The 13,065-nt window shown below is 35.1% G+C and overlaps 1 protein-coding gene across 1 annotated transcript in view; it reads left to right on the forward strand.

The window, feature by feature from the left end:
* Positions 1–13,065, forward strand: part of CREBBP (CREB binding lysine acetyltransferase) — a 148,331-nt gene that overhangs the window by 104,400 nt on the left and 30,866 nt on the right. Inside the window, exons 14-19 of the mRNA XM_074196859.1 lie at positions 254–673; positions 5,921–6,100; positions 6,443–6,629; positions 7,466–7,584; positions 8,716–8,955; positions 10,124–10,212. Of these exons, the coding sequence (XP_074052960.1) occupies positions 254–673; positions 5,921–6,100; positions 6,443–6,629; positions 7,466–7,584; positions 8,716–8,955; positions 10,124–10,212 (1,235 nt within the window). The remainder of the gene's footprint in view (positions 1–253; positions 674–5,920; positions 6,101–6,442; positions 6,630–7,465; positions 7,585–8,715; positions 8,956–10,123; positions 10,213–13,065) is intronic.

The following is a 13,065-nucleotide window of genomic DNA, read 5'->3' on the forward strand; positions in this document are numbered from 1 at the left end:
TAGTCCTGATGGACAGCAATTATGTTTCTGAGGCATTAACAAACCTGACTATTCCAGCTCTTGAATACACTTGGTCCTTTATGCCATACTTCTTATAAAATCATTAAACTTCTCTGATCTTCAGTTTCCACATGTATATATCTGTATTTTTTTCTCCACTTTTTTTCTACCTATTTTACTTAGTTGTTTATTATCAATTATTGTTATCTTCCATTTGAAAGACAAAAAAATTAACGTCTTCTACTTTCTTTAGCAGGGACAAGTACCCAGCACTGCTCTCCCTAATACCATGAATATACTGGGTCCACAGGGTGGTCAGTTACCTTGTCCACCAGTAACCCAGTCTCCTTTGCATCAAACTCCTCCGCCAGTTTCTACAGCAGCTGGAATGCCATCTATTCAGCATCAGACTCCCCCTGGAATGACTCCTCCTCAGCCTTCAGTCCCTACACAACCTTCAACACCAGTTTCTTCTTCAGGACAGACACCTACCCCTACTCCTGGCTCAGTTCCTAATGCTACCCAAACACAAAGCACCCCTACAGTTCAGGCAGCAGCGCAGGTCCAAGTAACGCCACAGCCTCAGACACCTGTGCAGCCTCAGTCTGTGCCCACCCCACAACCATCTCAACAGCAGCCAACCTCTGTGCATGCCCAACCTCCTGGCACTCCGGTGAGTTATCATCCGTTTTGAAATCATTGAAAAACAAAATTATTAAGGAGACAAATTTTCCATTTAAAGAGTAATCCTCTCAAGGAAGCAATGGATAATATGTCCTGACAGTGACAACAAATGATATTGTAGGAAGACATTGACATTTTCCTTATAAAATTCAAAAGTTTGTGGTTTACCACACAAGAGTTTATCTTCTTTTATCCCAGGGGGAAACAATTTCTATTAGCTTAGTTTTCATATTTATAAAGTTGTTTATATTTTTAGTAAATTTAATAGACTTTAATTATTGTAAAGTAGCATTTAATTTTAAATCTGCAACACCCTGAGATGCTTCTTAGTATTGATATGCTAGGATTTGATGAACAAATCTGTTTCTTTCCCCTTTACTATTTTTTTAAATTATTTTTTATTCTCATTTTGTACAAATGTTTTTTTACATTAATAAAATATTCTTGTTTACAAGTAAACAAAATACCACTCTTCCCCCATGAATATAGACTTGCTTGGGCGAAAAAAGTAAAGGGGAGAGAAAAAAATTAAAATAAAAAAAACTAATAGTAATAATTGTAGGTATGGCCAGGTGGCTCAATGGATGAAGCACCAGCCCTGGAGCCATGAGCACCCGAGTCCACATCCAGCCTCGTAAACCCAACATCACCCAGCCGTGTGACATGCAAGCTCCCCAATCCCCATTGCCCTGCAAAAACCAAAAAGAAGGGAAAAAAAAGACCCAAAATAAAATAAAATAGTAAAAATAGTAGGGGTGGCTAGGTGGCAGACAGAGCATTGGCCCTTGAGCCAGGAGCACCTGGGTCCAAATCTGGCCCCAGGCACCCAAAGATTATCCTGCTATGTGGCCCCAGGCAGGCCATCCAGCCCTACTTGCCCTGCACCCTCCCCCAAATAATAATAACAAAAAATGTGCTTGAGTCTTTGTTCCAATACCAACAATTCTGTCATGGGTAGATCTCATTCTTTATAAGTCCATCACAAAAGTTACTTCCGTATTTTTCCACCGTTGCCATTTGCTGATTGCAACTCCCTCCTTTCTTATTTCTCCACTTCCTTTCACTCTGACTCTGCTGTAGGGTTGTTGACTGGCTCAGCAGACAGATCCCTGGTCCTGGGGCCAAGAAGCCCTGAGCCCCCATACCTTTAGGCCCAGAATCCACCTGGCCCTATGGTCCTGGGCAGGCCTTCCAATCCCGGCCCCTTGCAAGAAGTAAAAAAGAAATTGTGTTATATCTGACCACTCTACCCCCATGGTCCATCCTTTCCTCCATCACTCACATCCCCACCCCTTCCCGCTGCTCCCCCCTCCTTCTTACTCCAGATGTCTATACCCCATTGAGTATATATGGTGTTTCCTCTCCTAGCCACCTCTGATGAGAGTGAAAATTCCCTCATTCCCCCTTGCCTCTCCCCTTCCATATCATTGCAATAGCTCAATGTAATAAAAAAAAAAATCTTATGTGAAATATCTTGGACTATTCCCCCTTTCCTTTTTCTTTCTCCCATTCCATTTCCCTTTTTTTTCTATTGACTCCATTTTTACACCATATTTTATCTTCGAATTCAGCTTTCTCCTGTGCTTCAACTACAAAAGCTCTCTCTACCTGCTCTATTAACTGAGAAGGTTCATATGAGTATTATCAGTGTCATTTTTCTATGCAGGAATACATGCAGTTCGTCCTCATTAAGTCCCTCATATTTCCCCCCTCTCCTCCAATCTCCATGCTTCACCTGAGTCCTGTATCTGAAGATCAAACCTTCTGTTCAGCTCTGGCCATTCCAAAAGAAACCTTTGAAATTCCCCTGGTTCATTGAAAGTCCATCTTTTTCCCTGGAAGAGGACATTCAGCCTTGCTGGGTAGTTCATTCTTGGCTGCATTCTAAGCTCTTTTGCCTTCCGGTATATTGTATTCCAAGCCCTACGAGCTTCCAGTGTAGCTGCTGCTAAGTCCTGTGTGATCCTGACTGCAGCTCCATGATATTTGAACTGTGTCCTTCTGGGTGCTTGTAACATTTTCTCTTTGACTTGGGAGTTCCGGAATTTGGCTATAATATTCCTAGGGTTTGGTTTTTTGGTATCTCTTTCTCAGGGGGGATTGGTGGATTCTCTCCATTTCTATTTTGCCCTCTGCTTCTCGAATATCAGGGCAATTTTCCTTGTAGTAATTTCTTTGAAAATGATGTCAAGGCTCTTTTCCTGGTCATGACTTTCAGGTATTCCAATAATTTTTAAATTATCTTTCCTAAGTCTGTTTTCCATATCAGTTGTTTTTTCAGTGAGATATTTCACATTTTCTTCTAATATTTCATTTTTTTTGTTTTGAAGTATTGATTCCTGATTTCTGGTAAATTCATCAATCTCCCTGAATTCTATTCTTTGTCTGAAGGATTTGTTCTCCTCAGAGTTTTCTTATCTCCTTTTCCATCTGGCTAATTCTGCTTTTTAAAGCATTCTTCTCCTCAATAACTTTTTGAACTGTTTTATCCATTTGACCTAAGCTGGTTTTTAACATGCTCTTTTCTTCAGCATTTTTTTGGATTTCCTTGACTAAGCTGCTGGCTTCATTTTCATGTTTTTCCTGCATCTCTCTCCTTTCTTTTCCCAGTTTTTCTTCCAACTCCCTCATTTGATTTTCGAAGTCTTTTTTGAGCTCTGTCATAGCCTGAGCCCAGTTTCTGTTTTTCTTGGAGTCTTGAGATGCAGGAGCTTGTGCTTCCTCATCTTCAGACTGAGTATTTTGATCCTTCTTGGGCTCATTTGCAAAATATTTCTCAATAGTCTTCCTTTTGTTTCTCTGCTTGCTCATTTTCCCAGCCTGGGCCTGGTTTTGGGGTGCTTCCTGAACTTTTGGATCACTCCCACAAGGGTCTCAGTGTGTGAGGCTCTGTCCTCCCTCTTGGTCTATGAATGACCATAAGTGCCCCCCTCTGCCACGGGGCCAAGGTGGGGGGGCTGCTGTTCTATGTGGGGGGGGGGGGGGCTAGACTGGGATAAGGATCTGAATGTGGTCAGAGTCCTATTCCAGGGGCAGAGGACAGAGCTCAGCAGTCTCTCTCTCTTCACTCCCCTCCCTCAGCTCAATGGGCTCATGCCCTAGGGGCATCTGCTTACTGGCTCTGCCTGCTTCTGTTTCCTGGTCTGGGCAAAGACCAAGCTGCTCGCTGTGTGCCCTGAGGGTTGGGCTCCATGTGCTTGTTCTGGCAGAGGTCCCCTTGCTGTCCCCCACTTTGTGCCCGGTGCTCCTCGGGGTGCAGCTCAGGAGACTCCCCCGCTGCTGTGAGCCGCGGCTCCCAGAACCCTGGGGCTGCCTCCGGGAAGCTGAAGTTCTTTGGCTCTGGCAGGCCGCCTCTCCGATCCCAGGGAGCAGAGCCTTTCTGCTCTTTTCCAGGTTACCTTGAGTAGGAGAACTGCCTCACTGGGTCCCTTTATGGGTTCTGTCTCTCGAAAGTTTAGTTAGAGTCCTTAGCTGATGAGTTTTATCAGAGAGCTCCTAAGACTGGATCCCTTCTTGTCGCCATCTTGGCTCCTCCCCCTCCCCTTTACTATTAATCAAACATAGTTATATAGTTGTTATTGTCATGTAAAAAAACAAAATCCCACTTTCATTTTCATTACTTTTATAGCTTTTGGTCATATATTTTGCCTTCTTTCTTTTCATACCAAACAATCCTGACTTGTATTTTGTTTCCTTTCTTTTATGATTTTTTTTTCTTTTTTTTCTTGGATCATTTTTTGTTTCATTCAGAAGTCTTCCATATTTTCAGAGAACAAGCTCTCAAAGATTTTCACGTTCATTTCCTGTGGAAATTATATCTCAAAAATAGCCTTAAGTATAAGAGAGCACATATCCAAGGATTTGTGAACTACTAATTATGTGTCAGCATGTATCAGATGCTTTATAAAGATTACATCATTGAAACCTCACAACAATTGGAGGTAGCTACTATTATTATCCCCATATTATAATTGAGGAAGCTGAGGAAGACAGAAGTTCAATGACTTCCCCAGGGTCACACAGTTATAGTGAATGTCTGAGGCTCACTTTGAACCTCAAACAATTTTGACTGTGGACCTAGTGCCATTGTACCACCTAGCTGCTTATGATTGGACTATAGCTTTTAGTAAATGTATTACCTTCACCCTGTTCATATACTAAATTTCATTTGCCACTTTTCTTTAGTACTTGTAACTTTCTGGGGTTTTCCCACATACTTTACTCATTGGCATAATATTATTGTACTATTGGAAAGAATCTTGTACCACCTGAAAATGTGGAAGTATCACAGGTGAGTTATAAAATATAAGAATCAGGGCTAGCTAGTCCTTATCCTTGAAACTCCAGGGTTTTTTCCTTTCTATGCAAGACATACCCTTATATCTTCGTTCTGTATTGCTTAAGATAGTCTTTAACTATCATATTAATGTTTTTAGAATCTTAATGCAGGGTCTTATGAAAATTTGAAAATAGACACTTTTATCCGCATGCTAATTTATCTCCACTGTGTTTACTAGATTAGTTTAGCATATTATGATAACTCTCTTGATTTTCCACTAATATATATTTGCTCAAGTCTTTATTAGTTTATTCATTCACTAATATAGTGAATCATAAACTTTCAACATTTTTTGGTTTATTAGATGAAATATATCTTGAGGCAGTTTTGTGACTGACAAAGTTTTATATCTTTATAGCTTTTAAATTGATTGATTTTGTTTTGACACACCTGCCACTTCTCAACACTGAAGCCCTATACCCCAGAACTTTCTCTTTGATATAATTGCACAAAACCATGTAATATAGTGTTTCTCCTACACAGACATTTTACATTTCGCTCTTTTCAGAACAGTCAGAACAGTAAATTCTTCTTGATTCTCTTGCTAACTTTCACTCCCTAAATATTTTCTTTCTCAGAAAAATTGGTGAATGGTGAAAATATCTGCTTTAGGAGGCGGGGGTGGGGGAGGGTAGTGCAGCTAGGTGGCACAGTGGATAGAGCACCAGCTCTAGAGTCAAGAAGACCTGAATTCAAATATAACCTCAGACACTTAATGTACTTACTTAGCTGTGTGACCTTGGGCAAGTCACTTAACCCTGCAAAAATCAAGAAAGAAAACAAAAAAAAGTGTACATTGTGTAGCTTATTCAATTTGGGATCACCTTTATCTTCATTTGGCTCTCCAAGAATAAGTATTCTAATTTCTGACTTTATTTTGTATATTTTGTATCAAAGCTTTCCCAGGCAGCTGCTAGCATTGAAAATAGAGTTCCCACTCCAGCCTCGGTGGCAAGTGCTGAAACCAATTCCCAACAACCTGGTCCTGATGCACCAATGCTAGAAATGAAAACAGATAACAAAACTGAAGAAAATGAGCCTGATCCTGGTGAAATAAAGGGAGAACCTAGAACTGAGGTGTGTATAACTTCCTTGCAATTCATAGATATTTTGTAATAATAAAATTTGTAGTTTATTTAATATATATGAAAATATGTATTTAAAAGTAGTTAATGTATAATTACAAATTTTACTACATTGTTCCTATGTTCTCCAGTTTGAAGTCTAAGTCAGGCTCTACCTTCAATTAATTTATTCTTCCTCTTTTTTTATGTTTCACCCTTCGGATTTTTTATATTTTCCATTTTAAATAATTTAGTACTAGGTCTATTTGGCTAAATGTTTTTTATAAATATATATATTTGGGGAATTTGTTTAAAATCCTGGTTTTAGTTTTAAAATTCTGCTTTTTTCCTTAAGATGGATGAAGATTTGCAAGGGTCTTCCCAGGGAAAAGAAGAAACTGATGCAACAGAACCCAAACAGGAACCAATGGAGGTAGAAGAAAAGAAACCAGAAATAAAAGTTGATGTTAAGGAGGAAGAGGAGAGTAGTAATAATGGCACAACTACTCAGTCCACATCACCTTCTCAGCCTCGTAAAAAAAGTAGGTAGAAGATTGTTTGCTGCCAAGGAGAGAGGGGAGAGAAGGGAAGGTGGTAGAAAAATGTTTAACTTAAAAATTTGCAAATGAATGAATGTTGAAAAACACAATAGCATGTAATTTGGAATAATAAAATATCAAGTGCTAAAAAAAGTAGGTAGATTTAAATATCCTTCATTGAACTACATGTCCACACAATTCTGTTATCCCACTTGATAAGAATTAGAAGCTGGGATAATTTATTATCCCCATTTTCCTTGCTGACTTGTCTCTTCATCTGCCATTCCTCACTCCTTCTGCAATATACTTCATTTGTTTAATGAAAATAGGTAATAAGAACTTAATTATAATATACTAATAAAAATATTCAAAGAATTAAATTATTTAAATTGGGTAGCTTAATAACTCCTAGAGACAGAAAAACTTTTTCAGTGAAGCTTTTAAGCAGCCAAATTAATCTAAAATGATAATTGGCATCTTTACTTCTATGAGCTTCCATTTAGTTGCTTTTTGACATCATGATCCAGATAAAATTTCAAAAGAGCAGAAGTAGTTATAAGAAGGTTGAATTGTAGATCAGAAATACAATTTATAATTTAACGGGAGTCTCATCCAGTTTATTTTGGAGTGAATGCTTTGAACGGGCATCACATGGTCAATTTCAGGAACCATTTATTGGGTTTAAGGATTAGTACTTATATTTGAATGATATATTATGATGGGTTCTATACATCGGTATTTCATTAAGCAAAAATATTGTTTAAGTCGCCCATTTTTATCATTAAGATTCTGAGTAAAACTTTTTTTGGTATTTGTATCTTCTGTTATTTTTCCACCAGTCTTCAAACCAGAAGAGTTGAGGCAGGCTCTAATGCCTACCTTAGAAGCATTATATCGACAAGACCCAGAATCCTTACCTTTTAGGCAGCCTGTGGATCCCCAGCTCCTAGGAATTCCAGTGAGTTGACACTAAAAATTCATTCTCTTTTTTCTTTTCAAGAATATAGGTTTATGGTTGGTTTTATTCACAGTGTTTCTAAAGTTAATTAGAAGTTTAAAAATGAAATTTTTACCCTCTCCCTGTTTCAACTAATTCCCAGTGTTATTAGAAAGTTCTCTTTTGTTTGAGTCAAAATACACTAGCATTTCCTTGAAATGTTTTGTTGCTGTTTCATGGAATGTAATTGTACCTTCTTAAAAGGACAATAGCTTTGAGAGATTTTTGGTATTTTTATTGATTAAATTCTCTGCATTGAATCAAGTTCTGCTATAGGTGAATAGTGTGGTATTGACATTCCCTTTTCTCTTTTTATTACCACAGCATTGTATTATGCATTGCTAATAATATCTCATTTGTGATAAAATTTTAAAAGTTGCCTTTATGTAGACCTTTGACTATTTTAGTTGAAAAATTTTAAATTTAAGATTTATCAGTTTTAAACCTTACAATCCATTTTTTCTTTCAAGTGATAACTAAAATGAAAATATTATACTTTGCTGTCTGGTAGACATTTTCAATTTTACCATTAAAATTAAAATTGTTTTCTTCATTTTTTTTTTTGTGACAGCACAGAGTTCTCTTTCTACAGAACTAAAATTTTTTTCTTTTTACATACTGACTGCTGATTATCAAAATAGTTAAAAACCCTTGAGCCTGGAGTCAGAAAAACCAGGCTCAAACACCTATTAACTGGGTATTTTATTTAACCTCTGTCTGCTTTTTAACTCATAGGTAAAATGGAGATACAGGCTGCTTCCTCTTAGGAGCATTGGGAAGATCAAATGAGATAATGTTTTAATATTATCCTAATGATTAGTATAGTATCTGCTTCATAAATGCTTTTTTTTCTCCTTTTCTTCCATTGGGGAAATGGATATTTGGAAATGTTTTGGAATTGTGGTAAATGAACACATGTCTTTCCTATGTTGAAACATCCAATTCTGATGGAAACTTTTGGGGAAATTGCATTAATAATGACTTTTAAAATTTCTATTCAATGCGGTATAGTTTTTCACTGTTAACTTCCATGATAGGGTTATTGCCATGTAATCTTAACAATAAGAGAATGATGTTTCTTGTATTTTAAAGGATTATTTTGACATTGTGAAGAACCCTATGGATCTTTCCACCATTAAGAGGAAATTGGATACAGGGCAGTACCAAGAGCCTTGGCAGTATGTGGATGATGTTTGGTTAATGTTTAACAATGCCTGGCTCTATAATCGTAAGACTTCCAGAGTCTATAAGTTTTGTACTAAACTTGCAGAGGTCTTCGAACAAGAAATTGACCCTGTGATGCAGTCCCTTGGATACTGTTGTGGACGCAAGGTACAGTTTTTACTTATTGCCCCCAAAATAACTTTTCCTGGTTAATCAACCTTTAAGTCAGTCTTAAGGCATAAGGGTTAAGTTTATAAAAATTGAACTTAACTAGATTGACTCAGAAAATTTTTGAAAATCTATCAGACCTCAAAGAAACAAAATATCCACAAGCGTTCTTTTCACCTGTATGTCATTTAGGAAATAAGACTTTTCCCTCAAGACTATCTTGAATTTCAATTTCTAAAATGGGGGCATTGGTTATTGGATGCTCCCTCCCAGATCAAAAGTCTTAACTTCCTTAGATATTTCTGGCAGACTCTGATATTATTGTCCTCACGTCATCCATACCTTCTCATCCTTTGTCATTATTATCCATGTCCTCCTAAGAATATGAGAATATCTGACAAAAATGTTGGATCTTTTCTTTAAACCTTTTAACATATTCTGTTAACAATGGCTGTCCATCTAGTATTGTTTGTATTTAGCTCCTTTATCAGATATTTTCTTGATTATGTCTTTTGTGCATTTTCTTTGGCATAGGTCATCTTAATAATAAATTTTCTGAGTTTTCATTGGGGTGACCAATTTTGATAATTTTTCCAGTGAATAATTAGAGCAAAATTATTTGGACAACTGCTTTATTAAAGAATTTGGTTGAGGTCATCAAAGCAGGAAGTCTGGGAAAATGGATTCTAAAAATTTGAGTACCCCTTTTAGTTTCTTCTGAAACTTAAGAAGTATTGTGAGAAATCAGTTGTATTTATGTGGTAACACAGATAAAACAAGGCCTAGCATTAGTAAGACCTGAATTCAAATCTTATCTCCAAACATCTCCTAACTGGGTGACCCTGGAAAAATTACTTATCCTCTGATTGATTCAAGTTTACTCATTTGTACATTGGAGATAATAGTGAGAATCAAATGAGAAAATACATTGTAAAGTGCTTAGCTTGGTGCTTTATACTTAAGTGCTATATCAGTGCTTAGTCCATACCACCACCTCATTCCCTATTTCACTTAGTTGCAGTTCATAATTTGGATTAATCACTTTTCTATAAAATTCCTCAATACTGTACACAATTTTAGCAGATGTATTTAAGTCTTTAAAGTCAATTTTAGAATGTGATCAAGGCAAATTTGGTAAAGTTTTAGTTCTCTCTCCTTTGTTTTGCAGTATGAGTTCTCTCCACAGACCTTGTGCTGCTATGGTAAGCAGCTGTGTACAATTCCTCGTGATGCTGCCTACTACAGTTATCAGAATAGGTAAGCACCGAGCAGTTTTCCTGCATATTTTGAGGAAATAAGATCCTGTGACAAAGTATGCCCATGTTATTTATTGCCCAACAAATAGCATTTGACAGAAACACCTTAAAATTTAATTTACTATCATTCATTCAAGCCCTCTAAGACTTTTAACACACTGTTTTCTCTTGTGAAAGTTATTCAAATATGGGACTGTTTGCTGCACTACTTTAAAATCATGTTTATTTTGAAGGCACAGTTCTTTCTAAAATGCAATAGTATAAATAGAAAAATGACAGAATATTTAAGGTGGGATTTATTTTAATATTCAAGTGTTAAAGAACAAGCTTATAGTGAAGGTTAAGTTTTTCATGTTTCTTAGATAAAATTTGAAGTAAAGAGATATGAAACTTTACTTTATCTTTTAATGAAACATGTTCTTTTTATTATTAAATTTTTTTAAAAGTACCATTGCTGTTAAAAAAAATAAATGCTGTGTTGCTTTTCAACAGTAACTTGTTTTGATGTTTTGGTTGAGATGGTATATTTGAAAAGCATTTAGAATTTATATATGTCTATATGTGTATATATTCACATGTATGTATGTAAGTATGTATAATGGGTATTAGAGAAAATACTTAAAATCCTGATGGAAATTTTAAAATCATTTTTATTTTTATATATATGTATACATGTTCATATATATGTATATATATAAATACATGCAAACACATTTTTTACTTTCTTATTACCCACTCATGTACAACATGCAAGCAATTAATTTTTATAAGTTTTACTCATTTCCTAGTGTTTCAATTTATTATTAGTAGTATTAGTATTACTGTAGTGTGTGTGATGGTTTAAGATGAAAATCAAATCCAGACTTAATCTTTTTACCTCCAGTTTTTGAAACTAGGACTGAATAACATTTGAGAGATGGTTGGGTCTTTGCTATCTATTTCAACTATAATATTTTGCATTGACTTTGCCAAATTTTTTAAAAGAGATTTTATCTCAAATGGCATTAATGACAGTTTTTTTGCCCCTTACAAAAGGTAGCAAATACCTTAGGTGAATAATTGAACCATTTCCTGTACTGGTCAGAAGAAATGTGTGTGGGTTCAGGTGATTCTTGTCTGGGATCTTGAATTACCATTTTTGTCGATTAGATTTTTTTTCCCAAAAATTTTATTAAAGTTTTTTCAGAAAAAATAACAACTTTGTCCTATAATAATAACAATATGTCCTATTTATCAAATTCACATTAAATACAATTATTACATAGTCTCCTAAACAAAATTTATTAGTTCTATTGAACTACTTATTTCAAGTATTATTAAATAAAATGAAATTCTGTGTTCTTGAAAAAGCATATCATTGAAGGATACTGTAATTTAAATTTGAACTATGCAGCTATACTTGTTAAATGTTTAACCTGTTTTTGAAGTTCAAAGTATATATATTTTATTCATTTTAAGTAAAAATTTATTTTTAAGAATCAAATTTTTAAGTAAAAGTCTAATTTTAAGACTTTGAAATTATATCAGTTCCAATAAAATGTGGAAAGCACCCAGGAATAACGTAAAGACACAACTAAGAAATCACAAGGTCCGAGTTCTATTACCTGTTTTCTGGTACTACTTTGCTCCATTAAGCCTCAAAAATTATCTTTCAAAACTGAGGATAATAGTTCAGAAGGATCAAATGTACTCTGAAAGAAACATAAGATGTTAATAGTTAGGTGTTGAGGTAATAGTAAGGATGGCAGTTAGTTAAACTGGGTAGATAATATTTTTGCTGCTGGTTGTTTAATTGACGCAGACATGAAAAGATTTGTCAGAGAAGCTTTTTACATGATGGCTTAAATTTTGTTGTTGTTGTTAATCTCAGTTTAAAAAGAAGTTAAAACTGTTTCCAAGTCACTTTGATTATTTCTTTTTGTCAGTGTTATTTTGGACCATGTTTTCATAGGCACCTCCTCACCCTCACTCCCTTCTTATAGAATTGATATAGAACATTTCTAGTAGTAAGCCATTGGTTGATAGACTAAGCAACTAATTTGATGCCTGGTATGTAGGCATTTATAAATATTTATTAATTGATTGATTAATCATACCGGCACAGGATAATTAAGACTTTCTTTAGCTTTGTTTTAATGGGAACACTTGATTTGACTTCTGAGGTCTATTGGTTTGGAACCTTTTTAGAATAGTCTTTCCACCAAAATTTTAGGATTTGCTAATTTATGGAAATGCTATCTATGAGATTATGCTTTTTTGGAATATAGAATTTATTTCTTTGAATTAGCTTTTAATCATCAGATACTTTGTGATATCATTCCTAACAATTGATTCTAAGTTCCCTGAATTCTAAGATTTAAAAGAATTGAAAGAGAATATCTTGATTTAAATAATCAAGTGATAATCTGAAATATTAAAAAGTACATGTACACTTTCATTTTTTAAAAAATAATTCATATAGTAGTGCCTCATAACATAGAGAATAAAGATGATACACAAATTCCACTTTGCAGTTTTATGATTCCTAGGTACATTAATCAGTACCTTTATTCAACTTTAAAGTAGAAAATACACGTAAGATGAAAGTACATAGAACAATCTGCATTTGAAAACTTGTATTCAATTAAATTTCCCCTATTTCAAGGTTACTCCAAGTAATTTCTTTGTTCAAATACCAACATATATATATATATATATTCCATACATATATGTATGTGTGTATACATATACATGGACACATCTATACGTGTGTGTATATGTGTGTATGTATATATATATGTGTGTGTGAATTATATTATCTTTCCTGTAATATTCATTAGGCTTTACATAAAATAATGTATTATGTTATCCTGGC

The sequence above is a fragment of the Macrotis lagotis genome, chromosome 8, assembly GCF_037893015.1.
Source record: "Macrotis lagotis isolate mMagLag1 chromosome 8, bilby.v1.9.chrom.fasta, whole genome shotgun sequence".
In the NCBI taxonomy this organism is placed as follows: domain Eukaryota; kingdom Metazoa; phylum Chordata; class Mammalia; order Peramelemorphia; family Peramelidae; genus Macrotis; species Macrotis lagotis.